Below are 19,143 nucleotides of genomic sequence, written 5' to 3'. Positions count from 1 at the left end.
TCTCTCTGTCACACACACTCTCACTGTCTCTCTCTCTCTCTCTCTCTCTCTCTCTTTTCCCTGGGCATCCTTGCAAAAGAGAAACACTTTCTCACTGGACCTCCCCTCATTAAATATAAGATAAAAAAACCCCACCAGAAGACCAGCTCCTAAAACCAGTTCCTCACCATCACTGGTCACCTGTAATAGGAATATACTCCCCTGATAATGGAACTTGCACAAGGAACTTGAAAAATGAAATGTCTGATTTCTGCAGTAAGCTACCATGCCAAATACTGCGGTTAACGACTGCTGCCGTCATTGTGGTTTGCTGGTTAAGCAGAATAGTTTCGCACCAAACATTACAGAGATCAAGGGCTTCTGCAGCTTCATACAAACAAGATGTGTATGTTGTCGAGTTATGATAATAATAATAATAATAATAATAATAATAATAATAATAATAATATCAGATTTGTGCTTTTAGCTCAGAAATGTGTAGGAATGAGTGTTGGAATTTGAAAGGGTATCTTTAGTTGCTTGGTGGGACAGTGCAGTCGGGCGAATTCCTCCGGCCCCGCCCACTTCGCTCACTGCTCTGTAATTGGTCACCAAATCCGTCAGCTAACCCCCCTCGCACCGTTATATGATTTGCATAAGGAGTGGACTATAAATAACAGTGAGACTCAACTTCGGGTACTTCGTTGGGCCAGTCTAACTAAGACAGTCTGGGGCTCGGGAGTGCAAGTCCGTTCCGAGGAAAACTCGACAACTTTCTGAGAAAGTAAACTTGAGAAACATATCGTTGTCAAGGAGCTACAACATGGCCGACCATTCAACCAGGCACTCCTCTTCTTACAAAAGGATGTTCGGGGCAGAGAGAGCCATGGCCACTCGTCCCAGCTACTCAAGCCGCCAGTACTCCAGGCCGTTCTCGCGGGTCGGTCTCTCCTCCGCGCCGACCATCTTCGCGTCAAAGGTCTCCCGGGTGCGCAGCAGCGCCCCGCCGGTCCGCCTGGCGTCGGAGAGCTTGGACTTCAGCCTGTCCGACGCCATAAACACCGAGTTCAAGACCAGTCGCACCAACGAGAAGGCGCAGATGCAGCACCTCAACGACCGATTCGCGAACTACATCGAGAAGGTGCGCTTCCTGGAGCAGCAGAACAAGATCCTGCAGGGCGAGCTGGAGCAGCTGCGCGGGAAGGGCACGACGCGCATCGGCGACCTGTACGAGGAGGAGATGCGCGAGCTGCGGCGCCAGGTGGACCAGCTCACCAACGAGAAGGCCCGGGTGGAGGTGGACCGCGACAACCTGGCGGAGGACATCGAGCGACTCCGGGAGAAGTGAGTAGACGCATGACTACATGAGTAGCTACACGACTAAAGGGTTAGGAAGGAATTTTAACCTTCCCGACGTGCTCACTGCGCGCACATTCACACAACACCGTTTTTTTTTCCTTTTCGGCAGGCTACTTCGCGTTTTCATACACATCTTTCATTCATCATGTTTATTAATATAGCCTACCCTTATACATCGGTCATGTGTATAGTGTTGTATTGGCCAATGCGTTATTTAATTAAATTAAAACTCTAATCAACAGCAGCAAGAGGTGCGCTGCGAAAAAAACAAACAAACACACCACTGGGATAGGATACGATGTTAATACTTAGCTTGGTCTGTGATCATCTCTAAGACGACAATCCGCTAAGCAAATAACGGATTTATTGGACGGAGATACGCTTGCATTTCGAGAGAAAGAAATTAAGCAGCAAACTTTGAACATGGTAGCCTACCGTTGCCGTAGGAACAAATTGGAAAAAAAGAAACGATTTGATTATACTGTTTTGTGTTGCGCTACGGAGCATGGATTTGCAAAGACGCACATCGTGCTGTATTCCGGTACCCAAAGTGGGCGTGGCAGGTGGTATGACTCCTTTTTTCCCATTGTGTGTCTTTAAGGCTCCAGGATGAGATGATCCAGCGCGAGGAGGCGGAAACCAACATGCAGAGTTTCAGGCAGGTACGAGGACGACGTTTCTGTGCGCGCGCAGTTTGGATAGACCCTCACCAAAACCGCAAGGAACGGGTTTTCAAATTTGGATTTCGAAATCGCACTGCGAAATCGATCAGGGGGATTTCGCTCCGTGAAGATATTCTGTAGGACACGGAGAGATCATTGAATCAACTCTGTGAAAATGCGTTTAAGTCGGGAGCCCGGTCTGTCTTAGCTGTAAGTGAATTATGCAGTTACACTGTGACAGCGCAGCCTTGTTTAGGGCGAGAGATTAAATGTATTCAGAATGTAAGGAATGTGCGCTCCTGATGCAAACCTCTGCTTGCTGGCTGAAATTATGCCACAGGTTATCTACCATCAACCATCAACTCTCTCTTCATCTTCATGACAGTTCTGCAACTGCAGAAAAACATTTTTTCGCTGAAGATGTATTAAAGTTTGCCAGAAAAAAGCTGCAGGTACCATACTATAATGTAACAGCTAGAAAGCAGAGATGACAAAAGGAGGCAGAAACTGGCTGAGTATCTAATCAGGCTCATGAAATCTGTGCTAATATCCAGCACAGATTATATTATATTATGTTCAGGTCCAAATCCTAAACATTCCAATAATGTGTCTCCACCTTTCAATTTCGCAATTGCAATTGTATGCACTTTCTGAATGCAATATTACTGTTATTAGTGTTATTACTATCTAATCCCTGTTGCAGTGAAAGTAAAACAAAATAAGACAACACCCCTGGTGGAAAAAACAACAGCTCAAACTTGGTTTTGAAACAGCTGGTAGCTGGTAGACTAGCTCTCAACTCAACATGGTTTAGCTGGTTGACCAGTTCAGACCAGCTCCCAGCTCGACATGGTTTAGCTGGTTGACCAGTTCAGACCATCTCTCAGCTCGACATGGTTTAGCTGGTAGACCAGCTCTCAGCTCGACATGGTTTAGCTGGTTGACCAGTTCAGACCAGCTCCCAGCTTGGCATGGTTTTACCAGCTCAAGCTATGCTGGTTGACCATCTCATACCCAGCTAGACCAGCTTTAACACCAGCTTGGCCATGTTGGTTGACCAGCTCATACCCAGCTAGACCAGCTTATGACCTACTTAGCGAGCTCAGTTTTCGCATGGCTGGATTGTGCAGCAGGGGCTGTATTTCCGCAGACAGGGTGAGGAGCCGTGTTCAGTGAACTTCAGTGAGTGCTGAGTGTTCCTGGCACAGCGTGGGGTGGCCAGGGGCTGTGGCTGAATGGGAGCAGGGCTCATAAACAGGCTGAATAGGGGGCTTTGTGCCGCTTTGTCCCGGCCCGGATATCATTGTTGGTGGGGCTGACGAAGCAGGCGGTAGCAGGGCTGGAGCTGGCAGAGAAAACCTGGGGGGGGGGGGGGGGGGCAGACCGGGCACAGACAGGCATTGTTTGTTTAAGTAGCTCTGTTTGTGTCACCGTGGAAACAGGTCACTGGTCTCTCTCTCACACACACACAGAGGACACATGCTCACATGCACACTCACACACATCCTCACAGAAACATGCAGACCTACACACAAACGCAGAGAACACATGCTGATACACACACACAGACACACACACACATACCTGTGTGTTTCCATTACTATGTTTGTTTACGCAGATAGATACATCATGGAATTTATAGAGTGAGTAAGTGGCGGTGATTTTGGTGAAACTCGTCTCGACCACCGTCAATGTGTAGCACCCACCTAGGTGATGCAACGGCAGCCATTTTGCGACAGAATGCTCACCACGCACCAGCTGAGGTGAAGAGGGAGAGAGCAATGTTTTTGCCAGTTGAACCAGGGGCTGATTTGATGGCAGGTTGAAAGAGTCAGGGTTGGGAAGTTAGCCAGGACACCGGGGAACCCCCTACTCGTTAAAGAATGTCATGGGATCTATAATGACCACATTGAGTGCAGGCAAGTGCAGCCAATTAAGCAATTAGGAGCTTCTTAGGGCAGAGCTGTGCATTGCAGGGAGAGACACAGAGTTGTAAGGGCAGAACTGTGCGTTGCAGGGAGAGACACAGAGTTGTAAGGGTGGAGTTGCATGTTGCAGGGAGAGACACAGAGTTGTAAGGGTGGAGTTGCATGTTGCAGGGAGAGACACAGAGTTGTAAGGGTGGAGCTGTGCATTGCAGGGAGAGACACAGAGTTGTAAGGGCGGAGTTGCATGTTGCAGGGAGAGACACAGAGTTGTAAGGGCAGAGTTGTATGTTGCAGGGAGAGACACAGAGTTGTAAGGGCAGAGCTGTGCGTTGCAGGGAGAGACACAGAGTTGTAAGGGCGGAGCTGTGTGTTGCAGGGAGAGACACAGAGTTGTAAGGGTGGAGTTGCATGTTGCAGGGAGAGACACAGAGTTGTAAGGGTGGAGCTGTGCGTTGCAGGGAGAGACACAGAGTTGTAAGGGTGGAGCTGTGTGTTGCAGGGAGAGACACAGAGTTGTAAGGGTGGAGCTGTGCGTTGCAGGGAGAGACACAGAGTTGTAAGGGTGGAGTTGCATGTTGCAGGGAGAGACACAGAGTTGTAAGGGCGGAGTTGCATGTTGCAGGGAGAGACACAGAGTTGTAAGGGCGGAGTTGCATGTTGCAGGGAGAGACACAGAGTTGTAAGGGCGGAGTTGCATGTTGCAGGGAGAGACACAGAGTTGTAAGGGCGGAGTTGCATGTTGCAGGGAGAGACACAGAGTTGTAAGGGCGGAGCTCACACAGGAAGTTGAGAGACAGAGGAAGCACGGCCCCGTGACCCCTGTCTGTGCCGCAGGACGTGGACAGTGCCTCTCTCGCCCGCGTGGATCTGGAGCGGAAGGTGGAGTCTCTGCAGGAGGAGATCGCCTTCCTCAAGAAGCTGCACGATGAGGTGAGCCTGGTCCACAGCACCCCAAAACACACCTACAACACCCCAATCACACTAAAAACACCCCACAACACACTTACAATGCACCTTAACACACTTACAACACCCCAAAACACACTAAAAACACCCCATAACACACCTACAACACCCCCAAAACACACTAAAAACACCCCATAACACACCTACAACACCCCCAAAACACACTAAAAACACCCCATAACACACTTACAACATCCCAAAACACTAAAAACACCCCAAAACACACCTACAACACCCCAATCACACTAAAAACACCCCATAACACACCTACAACACCCCAATCACACTAAAAACACCCCAAAACACACCTACAACACCCCAATCACACTAAAAACACCCCAAAACACACCTACAACACCCCAATCACACGAAAAACACCCCATAACACACCTACAACACCCCAATCACACTAAAAACACCCCATAACACACTTACAACACCCCATAACACACTAAAAACACCCCATAACACACCTACAACATCCCAAAACACACAAAAAACACCCCATAACACACTAAAAACACCCCATAACACACCTACAACATCCCAAAACACACTAAAAACACCCCATAACACACTTACAATGCACCATAACACACGTACAACACCCCAAAACACACTTGCAACAGTGTGTGTGTGTGGCCTCTGCAGGAGATGGAGGAGCTGCAGGTTCAGATCCAGGACCAGCATGTCCAGGTGGACATGGACGTGGCCAAGCCGGACCTGACCGCCGCCCTGAGGGACGTGCGTCTGCAGTATGAGAACCTGGCCACCAAGAACATCCAGGAGTCCGAGGACTGGTACAAGTCCAAGGTGTGACTCTCATCCCTCTCTCTTTCTATCTCTCTCTCTCCCTCCCTCTTTCTCTTCTCCTCTCTGCCCCTCTCTCTTTCTCTCTCTCTCTCTCTCTCTCTCTCTCTCAGTGCAGTGTTAATGTCACTCTCTCTCTCTCAGTGCAGTGTTATTGTCTCTCTCTCTCCCTCTTTCTCTTCTCTCTCTCTCTCTCTCTCAGTGCAGTGTTATTGTCTCTCTCTCTCTCTTTCTCTCTCTCTCTCAGTGCAGTGTTATTGTCTCTCTCTCTCTCTCAGTGCAGTGTTATTGTCTCTCTCTCTCTCTCTCTCAGTGCAGTGTTAATGTCTCTCTCTCTCTCTCTCTCTCTCTCTCTCTCTCAGTGCAGTGTTATTGTCTCTCTCTCTCTCTCTCTCTCTCTCAGTGCAGTGTTAATGTCTCTCTCTCTCTCTCTCTCTCTCAGTATGCTGACCTATCGGAGGCGGCTGCTCGTAACAGTGAGGCGATCCGTCAGGCCAAGCAGGAGGCCAACGAGTACCGCCGCCAGGTGCAGGCGCTCACCTGCGAGGTGGACTCCCTGAAGGGAACCGTGAGTCACACCCTGTTACACACCCTGTTACACCCTGTCACACACCCTGTTACACACCCTGTTCACACCCTGTTACACACCCTGTTACACCCTGTCACACACCCTGTTACACACCCTGTTACACCCTGTTACACACCCTGTTACACACCCTGTTACACCCTGTCACACACCATGTTACACCCTGTTACACACCCTGTTACACCCTGTCAAACACCCTGTCACACACCCTGTTGCACACACTGTTACACCCTGTCACACACCCTGTTACACCTGTTTACACACCCTGTTACACACGCTGTTACACCCTGTCACACACCCTGTTACACCTGTTTACACACCCTGTCACACACCCTGTTACACACGCTGTTACACCCTGTCACACACCCTGTTACACCTGTTTACACACCCTGTCACACACCCTGTTACACCCTGTCAAACACCCTGTTACACCCTGTTACACACCCTGTTACACCTGTTTACACACCCTGTTACACCTGTTTACACACCCTGTCACACACCCTGTTACACCCTGTCACACACCCTGTTACACCCTGTTACACCCTGTTACACACCCTGTCACACACCCTGTTACACACCCTGTTACACCCGTTTACACACCGTGTATGTTATGTTAGGTTATGTTAGGCTATGTTATATTATGCTTTGTTATGTTAGGTTATGTTAGGCTATGTTATATTATGCTTTGTTATGTTAGGTTATGTTAGGCTATGTTATATTATGTTTTGTTATGTTAGGTTATGTTAGGCTATGTTATATTATGCTTTGTTATGTTAGGTTATGTTAGTGTTATGTACGGTCCAGGGAACCCAGATGCAGACCACAGGATAATCCAAAAGAGTAGTTTTAATGTCAGTAGTCACAAGCCAAGAGATCCAAAACACAGCCAAAAACGAAAAGCGAAAGAATAGTCGAAAAAACAAGGGAGAGGTCAAAATCCAGAAAATCACAGGGCGAAGGTACAGTAGGGCAAAAGCAAAGTCGAAGTCAAGGCAAAGGGGTGTCTTTCAAGAATCTCTATAACAAGGCTTACAAACAATCGGCACTTATCAAGATCAACGTTCTGACAACGAAGCATACTGAGACTGAGGTTTAAATACAAGAGGGAAGGTGACAATCTAGGCGGGGCAGAGGAAAAGGTGGGCTAAACAAATGGACAACAGGTGGGGAAACACAATAGGGTAATAACATAATAACGGGAGGGAGACGAAAACGCGGACTGGATGCACGAAACAAAACATGCAAAACATACGGCTCCGGATTAGGGAGTAGACATTTGCATAGTTAGAAGACGTAGTGATAGTTAGGGACAGGTGCGAACACTTCGCTGAAACTAAACGAGTAATCAGGGATAGCATAGGGAGGCAGAGTTATAGAACAGTGCAGAAATACTAAGAGATAGCGTTAGTGAGTTAGTTTCGTGAATATTTCTAAACTACCCAATAAAAGTGATTGTTAGTTAGTTAGTTAGTTAGACAGACAGTAAGTGTATTAATCGGATTAGTACTGTACAAAACCTAGATTAGTAGTAGTTAGTAAGAATCGTGCTTTACAACATTTAACTATCAAGAAAAAGCAGGAAGTAAGAATCGCGAGTTTTAGAAAAAATGTTGAACCCCGAAAAACTACCGTAACCACCCGAATAGTGGGGCACGCAGACAGGGGAGTGACTAGACTGATAAACATTCAGACGTAGACATAACAGGGGAGGACAATAGAGAACTGTAATGGGAAAACATAAACCAGGTACTATGGGAAATTAATCATAAACAAGAATAAACATGAAAACATACAGAACAAATACAGAAACATTACAGTTAGGCTATGTTATGTTTTGTTATGTTAGGTTATGTTAGGCTATGTTACATTATGCTTTGTTATGTTAGGTTATGTTAGGCTATGTTATATTATGTTTTGTTATGTTAGGTTATGTTAGGCTATGTTATATTATGCTTTGTTACATTAGGTTATATTAGGCTATGTTATATTATGCTTTGTTATGTTAGGTTATGTTAGGCTATGTTATATTATGCTTTGTTTTGTTAGGCTATGTTATATTATGCTTTGTTTTGTTAGGTTATGTTAGGCTATGTTATATTATGCTTTGTTTTGTTAGGTTATGTTAGGCTATGTTATATTATGCTTTGTTATGTTAGGTTATGTTAGGCTATGTTATATTATGCTTTGTTTTGTTAGGTTATGTTAGGCTATGTTATATTATGCTTTGTTTTGTTAGGTTATGTTAGGCTATGTTATATTATGCTTTGTTATGTTAGGTTATGTTAGGCTATGTTATATTATGCTTTGTTTTGTTAGGTTATGTTAGGCTATGTTATATTATGCTTTGTTTTGTTAGGCTATGTTATATTATGCTTTGTTTTGTTAGGTTATGTTAGGCTATGTTATATTATGCTTTGTTTTGTTAGGTTATGTTAGGCTATGTTATATTATGCTTTGTTTTGTTAGGCTATGTTATATTATGTTTTGTTATGTTAGGTTATGTTAGGCTATGTTATATTATGCTTTGTTTTGTTAGGCTATGTTATATTATGTTTTGTTATGTTAGGTTATGTTAGGCTATGTTATATTATGCTTTGTTTTGTTAGGTTATGTTAGGCTATGTTATATTATGCTTTGTTTTGTTAGGCTATGTTATATTATGCTTTGTTTTGTTAGGTTATGTTAGGCTATGTTATATTATGCTTTGTTTTGTTAGGTTATGTTAGGCTGTTATATTATGCTTTGTTTTGTTAGGTTATGTTAGGCTATGTTATATTATGTTTTGTTTTGTTAGGTTATGTTAGGCTATGTTATATTATGCTTTGTTATGTTAGGTTATGTTATATTATGTTTTGTTTTGTTAGGCTATGTTATATTATGCTTTGTTTTGTTAGGTTATGTTAGGCTATGTTATATTATGTTTTGTTATGTTAGGTTATGTTATATTATGTTTTGTTATGTTAGGCTATGTTATATTATGTTTTGTTTTGTTAGGTTATGTTAAGTTATGTTAGGCTATGTTATATTATGCTTTGTTTTGTTAGGTTATGTTATATTATGCTTTGTTTTGTTATGACTCTATACTCCTTCTTCTCCCCCTCTGTGCGGCTCCAGAACGAGTCCCTGGATCGGCAGATGCGGGGGTCGGAGGAGAGCTTCGCCCTGGAGGCCTCGCAGTACCAGGACACCATCGCCCGCCTGGAGGAGGACATCCACAGCATGAAGGAGGAGATGGCCCGGCACCTGCGTGAGTACCAGGACCTGCTCAACGTCAAGATGGCCCTCGACATCGAGATCGCCACCTACAGGAAGCTCCTGGAGGGAGAGGAGAGCAGGTAGGGCAGGGCGTGTGTGTGTGTGTGTGTGTGTGTGTGTGTGTGTGTGTGTGTGGTGTGATGTGTGTGTGTGTGTGAGTGTGTGTGATGTGTGCTGTGTGTGTGTGTGAGTGTGTGTGTGTGTGAGTCTGTGAGTGTGAGTGTGTGTGTGAGTCTGTGTGTGTGAGTGTGAGTGTGTGTGTGTGTGTGTGTGTGTGTGAGTGTGTAAGTGTGTGTGTGTGTGAGTCTGTGTATGTGAGTGTGTGTGTGAGTCTGTGTGTGTGAGTGTGAGTGTGTGTGTGTGAGTGTGTGTGTGAGTCTGTGTGTGTGAGTGTGTGTGTGTGTGTGAGTGTGTGTGTGAGTCTGTGTGTGTGAGTGTGAGTGTGTGTGTGAGTGTGTGTGAGTGTGTGAGTGAGTGTGTGAGTGTGTGTGAGTGTGTGTTTGTGTGTACAGGCGTAAAGCATTATTTCACCTGTTTCACTTTCTCTAGGATTTCCACTCCTCTGCCAAACTTCAGCTCCCTGAACCTGAGAGGTAGGCTCCACCCTTCCTTCATTAATGTTGTAGTATGTTCAATAGTACACAGCATCTCATGTTATAATATGGGAAGCACTGTCACCTCACAACAAGGTGCTTCTGGTTTCAATTCCAGCCTGTTCCTCTCTGTGTGGAGTTTGCATGTTCTCCCCGTGTCTGTGTGGAGTCTGCATGTTCTCTCCGTGTCTGTGTGGAGTCTGCATGTTCTCCCCGTGTCTGTGTGGAGTCTGCATGTTCTCCCCATGTCTGTGTGGATTTTCCTCCGGTTTCCTCTCACAGTCCAAAGACAGGCAGTTTAGGTTATTTGGAGACTCTAAGTTGCCCCTAGGTATGAGTGTGTGAGTGAATGGTGTGTGTGTCGTGTGATGGATTGCCGACCTGTCCAGGGCGTGTTCCTGCCTGTCGCCCCAATGCATGCTGGGTCAGGCTGCGACCCTGAGCAGGAACAGGCTGGTTAGATGATGGATGGAAGGATGTTTCAGCACACTTTCCCATTCAACAGTCACATGCCTCTTCTAAGGAGAAGAACATGTGCGGCTACTGTGCGCCTTTACAGAATCTACAAGTGCACGTCCAGTTCTGCCGCTGCGTATTAATAAAATCGGCTGAATTTCATTTTCGGTCGTAACACCCCACCGCACTCTTTTGGGTGAAGGGAGATCTGTCTGTGTTTAGAATGAGGAAGCGAGTGTCTGGTGGGTGGATGTCAGTGAATCTGTGGCTGACTCAGATAACTCCCGGTCTCGCCATAGAAACCATGCTGGAGTCCAAGCCAGCGATTGACAGCATGTCCTCCAAGAAGGTGGTGATCAAGACCATCGACACCAGAGACGGGCAGGTGAGCACTCCTCCAGTCTGTGCTCCTGAATCACGCCGGGCCATTTTACAGGCATTAATATCAACCTGAGCAACATGCTGGGACATTTTACAGGCATTAATATCAACCTGAGCAACATGCTGGGACATTTTACAGGCATTAATATCAACCTGAGCAACATGCTGGGCCATTTTACAGGCATTAATATCAACCTGAGCAACATGCTGGGACATTTTACAGGCATTAATATCAACCTGAGCAACATGCTGGGCCATTTTACAGGCATTAATAACAACCTGAGCAGCATCTTAACTGTGTTTTATTCCCTCTCCCTCACACACCCTGACAGGTAATCAATGAATCAACCCAACATCACGATGACCTGGAGTGAACTTTCACCCCTGCACACACCAGTATACGAGAGAAAGAGAGAGAGAGAGAGAGAGAGAGAGAGAGAGAGAGAGAGAGCAATGTAGCCATCTTTCTGTGAGTTTATAAAAACCAGAAAACCAATAAAAGTGCCTTTCTTTGCGGTAAGGAAAGGGCTGGATGAAGACTGATAGGTTGGAGTAGGACCCGCTGACACAAGCTTTCACCTCCTGTCCTTTCCCAGTTTACAATCAACAACAAAGCAATAATTCTCACTGCTCCAAACCAAACTCCAAAGGGTTTTCTTCCTCTGTGTGCAAAGAGATCAAACTGTCTGTGATTCTGTTTGTCAGTAAATCTTTCCAGAAACGCTTGATGGTGTCAGTTGTTTTCCTGAAGTATCACCTCTGCTCCTTCATATGTGGTGGAATAATTTTAACCCTTTCAGTCCCCAGCCCAATATGAAGTGGCTCAGCCCAAATCCCAAGCGTTTGGCTTTCGCTGAGAAAATTAGGAAAGTTGAGAAATTTCTGGTTGAGAAAAGTAGAGTTTTAATAGGGGCTCAAAACAATAGTATAGAAGCCATTTTGATTGGTTCAAATGGGATCACATTACATTACATTAATGGCATTTGGCAGACACTCTTACCCAGAGCGACATACAACAAAGTGCATACCCATAACCAGGGATAAGTGCGCTGAAAGACCCTAGAGGGAAGTACAATTGCAACCTGCACAACAAAGATTAGGACCAGGGCCTATTTGAATTTTTATTTTTATTTATTTTTTTATTTCAAACCGCAACACGCAAATGTATGAACATACCCCTTAACTAGCCAAACACTGCTTACCTAGCAAACTAAAACATCCTGATACACAGAAAGTAAATCACAGAAAGATGAGGTGGAGTGGGAGTTCCGTATGGTACTGAGGACTGAAAGTGTTAGATCTGGTGAAATTATGTTTCGTGAATGTTTGCTTTTTGGGGTCTGTCAGACATGAGGATTTAACTTCACTCTCTCAGATTGCAGGGTCTATTATAGAGAAAAGGCAACAGTGTACATTCACTTCCTGTGTGTTTTATAGAAAAGAACATTACCACAACAACAGTGTACACCACCCGTATGTTCAGTGTACAGGTCAGCACATAGATCCTGTGTGTTTTATTGAGTAAAACACTACAGTACAGCACATAGATCCTGTGTGTTTTATTGAGTAAAACACTACAGTACAGCACATAGATCCTGTGTGTTTTATTGAGTAAAACACTACAGTACAGCACATAGATCCTGTGTGTTTTATTGAGTAAAACACTACAGTACAGCACACAGATCCTGTGTGTTTTATTGAGTAAAACACTACAGTACAGCACATAGATCCTGTGTGTTTTATTGAGTAAAACACTACAGTACAGCACATAGATCCTGTGTGTTTTATTGAGTAAAACACTACAGTACAGCACATAGATCCTGTGTGTTTTATAGAGTAAAACACTACAGTACAGCACACAGATCCTCTGTGTTTTATAGAGTAAAACACTACAGTACAGCACATTGATCCTGTGTGTTTTATAGAGTAAAACACTACAGTATAGCACATAGATCCTGTGTGTTTTATTGAGTAAAACACTACAGTACAGCACATAGATCCTGTGTGTTTTATTGAGTAAAACACTACAGTACAGCACATAGATCCTGTGTGTTTTATAGAGTAAAACACTACAGTACAGCACATAGATCCTGTGTGTTTTATTGAGTAAAACACTACAGTACAGCACATAGATCCTGTGTGTTTTATAGAGTAAAACACTACAGTACAGCACATTGATCCTGAGTGTTTTATAGAGACCTGCTTTGATGGAATAAGCCCCAGATTAGGGGTAGAGATCACCTGCTAAGAAGACTCGTGCCTGCTGGCACGCTCACAGAAAACCAAATTCCTGTTTTTTTGGTCATCGCTATGGTAACCATGACAAGCGCAGCCTTGTGGGTTGGCAGCTGCAGGGCTCCAGCATGAGCGGTGCGGGTGTGTGTGTGTGTGTGTGTGTGTGCGGCGCAGAGGGGAAGTGGGCGGGGGCATCGCTGCCAGGCTGCGGTGAGTCAGGGCTGGCACGGGCACGGCACGGAGAGAATTCTACTCTAAAACACACACACACACACACTCACACACGCAAGCACACACACACACATACACACATATACACTCACACACACACACACACACACATACACACACGCAAACATACACACACACACACACACTCACACACGCAAACATACACACAACACACACATACTCACACACACACACACACACACATACACACACACACACGCACACACACATACACACACACACGCAAACACACAATTCAATCAAATTCAATAATGCTTTATTGGCATGATTGTATATAACAACATTGCCAAAGCAATTCAAAATGAACAATAACACATAAGACATGATTAAGATTATGATTGATTGTCGTTGCTGTGTTGTCATCACTACATTTTGGCAATAGAGAGAGAGAGAGAGAGAGAGAGAGAGAGAGAGAGAGAGAGAGAGAGAGAGAGAGAGAGAGAGAGAGAGAGAGAGTGAGAGAGAGAGAGAGAGAGTGAGAGAGAGAGAGAGAGAGAGAGAGAGTGAGAGAGAGAGAGAGAGAGAGAGAGAGAGTGAGAGAGAGAGAGAGAGAGCAGCAGAGATTGAGTGAGAGACAGTTTCTCACTCAACCTCAGTTTCAGTGTTTGAGGTAAATTAGCATAATGTCAAATGAAAGAGTCACGTTTTGTATTTGGTTGCATATCCTTTGCACGTCATGACTTCCTGATGTCCAAGGTATCAAACCAGCCTGCAGGACAACCTGAAAATAAGATATCCAGACTCTGGTGATGTTGATAGGTCACAGACAACAGGAAGTCACGGCATGCAAAGGATATGCAACCAAATACAAAACATAACTCTTTAATTTGACATTGTTCATTTGTCTCAAACATTGAAATTAGGGACTACATATAAGAAGTGCTCTATTTACTGCATAGTGAAAGCAGAATGCCCTTCAATAAAAGCTCTGAGCCTGCACTTTGACCAGGTGTGAATTTTTTGATTACAGAGGAAATAGAATATTAAAGCAGAAAAATGATTCCAAACTTTTGATTGGGGGTGTAGATCAATGTTATAATATATAATGAGCCAACTAAATAAATAACAATACATTCTCAAATTCTCACTGTGACAAACCTGCATGTTTTCAGGAGCCACTGACCCGAGTGTACTTTACAACACTGCCCTCTGCTGGTAAACTCTAGAAAATAAGCCTGGAGATTTAATAACAGTCAATCCTGGTCCTGGAGAGCCGCAGGGTGTGCTGGGGTCCTCACTCCTGGTCCTGGAGAGCCGCAGGGTGTGCTGGGGTCCTCACTCCTGGTCCTGGAGAGCCACAGGGTGTGCTGGGGTCCACACTCCTGGTCCTGGAGAGCCGCAGGGTGTGCTGGGGTCCTCACCCCTGGTCCTGGAGAGCCGCAGGGTGTGATGGAGTCCGTAATTATTTGATATACTGTATCTAAAACATAATTATTTTATATACTGTATATAAAACATAATTATTTTTATATACTGTATCTGAAACATAATTCCTTTATATTCTGTATATTTCAACTTCACTGAACTTTGGGCCTGAGAATAAAGCGCAAGGTAAATTTGACTCTGTAGGAAACCCTAAACATTGCATGCCTGCTACGCCTGTAGGGTCGTGCCATGCCAAATATTCAATCTGGAAAACTCTTGAGCTGTAACCTGCAGCTCCAATAATATTCACTAGGTGGAGCTCTTGCATTGTACCACTTTAAACCAGGGCTGGAAAGTGGCTAAAATAATGTAAATAACTATAATAACGCATAGTTTTGTTTTGAAAAAATGTCAGGGTTGTATGGACTGGACTGCCTCACCACCTCTCCTCACTTCAAACACTAAAACTTAAATAATATTTCAGGAACAGTGATCTAGCATGAAAACGAAGGAGAACATTATAATTATTCTTATTAACAAATGATTATTATTGAGTTAGCTGGATAACTGCACTGAGTAAAACCCACAAAGCAGGATTACTGAGTTAGCTGGATAACTGCACTGAGTAAAACCCACAAAGCAGGATTACTGAGTTAGCTGGATAACTGCACTGAGTAAAACCCACAAAGCAGGATTACTGAGTTAGCTGGATAACTGCACTGAGTAAAACCCATAGAGCAGGATTACTGAGTTAGCTGGATAACTGCACTGAGTAAAACCCACAAAGCAGGATTACTGAGTTAGCTGGATAACTGCACTGAGTAAAACCCACAAAGCAGGATTACTGAGTTAGCTGGATAACTGCACTGAATAAAACACACAGAGCAGGATTACTGAGTTAGCTGGATAACTGCACTGAGTAAAACCCACAAAGCAGGATTACTGAGTTAGCTGGATAACTGCACTGAATAAAACACACAGAGCAGGATCACTGAGTTGGTTGGATAAGTTCACAGAGTAAAACCTGGAACAGTTCTCACAGCAGTCCACGTTCCAGTTTTGCAAGGATTCTGGCTTTTCTTCTGTGAACTCAGCCAGCTAACCCAATAATCAGTGGTATAACCCCCAGAGATGGCTGTAAGATTTTGGTGGCCCTGAGCAGAAAGTAACCGGGGGAGGTGACTGCGGGGTGGGGGTGGGGGTGGGGGTGGGGGTGGGGGTGTGGAATGGCTGGAAGCCCAGCCCAGCTAAGGGCACATCTGAGTCACTCCCAGCCCACTGCGACTCTCCTTCAGCTGTTATCATGGCACCTGTCCACATTTAGCCTCATTAGGGCCCTCCCAGCACAGCGCAGGGAGCGGAAAATCCTCACACCGCGCTGGAAAACACAACCCGCCATTTTAGCTTTTTATTTTTTTTTACAGACAAATTGGGAAGATTGTCACTGACTTGTGAGATGTGAAGCTAGTTTTTTTAATTTTTTAATTTTGCTATGTCACCCTCTGAAATCATGATAGCCTCAAAACACAGCCAAGCTACTCTCCTTCCCACAGTGAAGCCAGGAGCTTGTAGAACTAGAAAACTTAATCGCGTATGGTTTAGCATAAAAAAATCCAATAAGAAATATAACCTATATATTCAGACACAATGTTACAGTACAGAATGAATACTCAGACACAATGTTACAGTACAGAATGAATATTCAGATACAATGTTACAGTACAGAATGAATATTCCAACATAATGGGGACTGTAAGTGACAGGTAGCTAGGCCTGCCCACTTGTGTGTTGTGTCAGAAAATGTGTCAGTATGAACAAGTTCATTATTGTTATTACATTTATCGAGGTAACTTCCTGAATCTAGATTAACCCTACTTCATACAGCAGATACAATTGAAGGCACCATGTATTGTCAGATGATATTGTTTCTATACTGAATTGAGTTATTGTCACATTTACATTTTCATAAGAATATTTCCTTGGTTGACTAGGGCTGGGTTTTTACTACGTTATTTTAAATAAAAACTTGACTTGTTTCCTCTGCTTGACCTGTTTCCACGGTGACCCTGGCCTGGATTTAAGGGCTATGAAATGGATGGTTGGATGGATGGACTTGTCGTTTAGTTTGTGACTAGAATAGCTCAATTCTCTGAGAAAACTTGACAGAATACCACTGACCTGCATTCAATGGTTTCCTCTGCATACCGGTATATGGGTATTATTTCCTCTGCATATGAGTATATGGGTTCCTCTGCATACGGGTATATGGGTATATGGGTTCCTCTGCTTGCAGATATATGCATATATGGGTTCCTCTGTGTATACAGGTATTGTTATTAAAATGTACTTATTAGCAGGGTAAGCTCCTAGGGATCTCACATCATATCTCCTTTTCTCTCCACGCAAGCTCATGTACCTGTGTAATATGCTTTGCCTGACAGAGAGTCTGTGTAATATGCTTTCCCTGACAGAGATCTTGTTAGCTCCTCTGGCCACATCCACACCTCTCCTGCTGGCACCTGGCAGCAATTAAACTCGTTAAGGACATCCTCAGAACAACAAACAGAATTAACACAACATTTTTCCATGAGTCTACACAACACTACAGACAGGTTTTCCTTTCTTCTCCTCCTAACACAAATTAAACAGACTGTCACTGACCTGTGACCTCTGACCTCTGACCTCTGACCTGTGACCTGGCATGAAGGTATGGAAGCCTGCTTGGGTACGTTCAATCAGAAAACGTTTTGCTCCCAACGATGTGCAGCGTTTTTCGACAGGTTTCGGTGGGTGTGTCGCCCCGTGAACGACTTCTCAGATGCAGCAGGAGCAAAAAGTGGCTGCGTGCCACCTTTTGGGCTCGCTGTGCCCTGCTTGGCATTTTGTCGTAAAGTGTTAGGGATTTTGAATTTTGTCTAGAAACTCTCGTACTTGTTCAAATGCAGACACCGATCAGGTGACCTGTCAAGTATGAAACGATGATGCTGAAGAACTTATTTGTGCAAAACGTTTTTAATGTGTGAAATGCCAAAAAGACCAAACACTGAACGGAACTTCGTATACTCAGGAATAGTAGTGGTTTAAATCAAAATGTCTGCGTCTTTTTTTTGGGAAACAAACCAAAACCAAAATTAAAAAATTAAAAAAAAACCCGGCAGGCAGTATTGGACCATTGGTATTTCAATCCCAGAAGTCAGTGGGACAAGACACCATTTGTTTGGCGAATGCAAAACATTCGCTTGACCGCTGAAATGATAATGCTGTGCTATTAGCTGGGTGAGCAGAGGCTTTAACGACTTTTGCTCGACGCGGAGAAACCAGAACATACCGCTACCAATAAACCAATAAACAAACATCAGACAACTGTTCAGAAAGCCGGGGGATGACTGACGTACTTTAATGTAATGTTTAAGTACTGAAGTATTTTAATGACGGTGGTACGTTTCGGTTTATATTCGAAGAAAACGTTCTTGGTTGACCTTACAAAGTATGAGTAATGCCACTCATCTAGAACACGTTTATTTTCTTATCAAAGCGCCAGAATCTAACTGGAAAACGCTGTTGATGCGGAGAGGCGCCCAAAACAATTTCGAGGACTAGCCTAATTGTAGCCGCTTGTTTGCGTCAGTTCGCCTGCCTGCGGGATTTGCGGTAGCGTGGTGGAAAAGTCAGCTCGAAGTTTGCGTGACGACACCCGTCGTGGAGATGCGTTCTCACAGACTGGCTGTGCTGTTTTCCTTAAGGAGGCAGACCACGCCGGACAGCAACGCCACAACAAGACGCTGGCCGAAACAGGCGAATACAGACTAAAGTTCAAGTTCAATTATTAGGCGTCTTTATTTTCATGCGAGGGGACATTTCTCGCGAACACATAAGGGAAGAGACCGCCAAAATGAAAATGTACAAAGGCTCACGCGGATTTTTTTTTTAGACGTTAAAAATCCTACCACGGAAACGATTTGAAATTAACCGAATTAAAAACTCTCCAGCCCGAACGCAGCAGATGGGGTCGGTGACATCCGCATTGACGAAGACGAGGAACACCGTCAAAGTGGGCTCCGATCCTCCGCATGAACCCGACCGCAGTCAGTCCGCTCCGGAGTCGGTGCCGGGGAAAAGGCGAAGTATCCGATCGAACGTTTTCTCCAGCCGCAGCAGGCAGAGTACCCGGCAGTCTCTGTCCGAGGTTCTGAACGGCCAGGATGGCGGTGGAGTGGGGCGCGCTTTGAAAGCTGTCAGTAAGTAGCATTTTACTTTACAAAACAACTTTTTTTCTTTGCATACTCACCGAGTCTCTGAAGCGTAATAATGATCTC

General features: G+C 44.6%; 2 protein-coding genes across 2 annotated transcripts in view; both read left to right on the top strand.

The window, feature by feature from the left end:
* The first annotated feature begins 670 nt into the window (after nucleotides 1-670).
* On the top strand, nucleotides 671-11,697 carry LOC133136356 (vimentin A2-like). Its single transcript, XM_061253803.1, has 9 exons — nucleotides 671-1,323; nucleotides 1,940-2,000; nucleotides 4,763-4,858; nucleotides 5,546-5,707; nucleotides 6,147-6,272; nucleotides 9,405-9,625; nucleotides 10,095-10,138; nucleotides 10,894-10,979; nucleotides 11,308-11,697. The coding sequence occupies exons 1-9, from the start codon at nucleotides 803-805 to the stop codon at nucleotides 11,347-11,349; spliced, it is 1,359 nt and encodes a 452-aa protein (XP_061109787.1). The 5' UTR covers nucleotides 671-802; the 3' UTR covers nucleotides 11,350-11,697.
* A 6,368-nt stretch (nucleotides 11,698-18,065) lies between these two features.
* LOC133136347 (dual specificity calcium/calmodulin-dependent 3',5'-cyclic nucleotide phosphodiesterase 1C-like) overlaps nucleotides 18,066-19,143 on the top strand; it is a 118,103-nt gene continuing 117,025 nt past the window's right edge. The window contains exon 1 of the mRNA XM_061253776.1: nucleotides 18,066-19,065. Within this exon, the coding sequence (XP_061109760.1) occupies nucleotides 18,831-19,065 (235 nt within the window). The 5' untranslated portion in view covers nucleotides 18,066-18,830. The remainder of the gene's footprint in view (nucleotides 19,066-19,143) is intronic.

This window comes from Conger conger, chromosome 9, assembly GCF_963514075.1.
Source record: "Conger conger chromosome 9, fConCon1.1, whole genome shotgun sequence".
Taxonomy (NCBI): domain Eukaryota; kingdom Metazoa; phylum Chordata; class Actinopteri; order Anguilliformes; family Congridae; genus Conger; species Conger conger.
The sequence above is the reverse complement of the archived record's forward strand: the minus strand, read 5'-3'. Positions and strand labels throughout refer to the sequence as shown.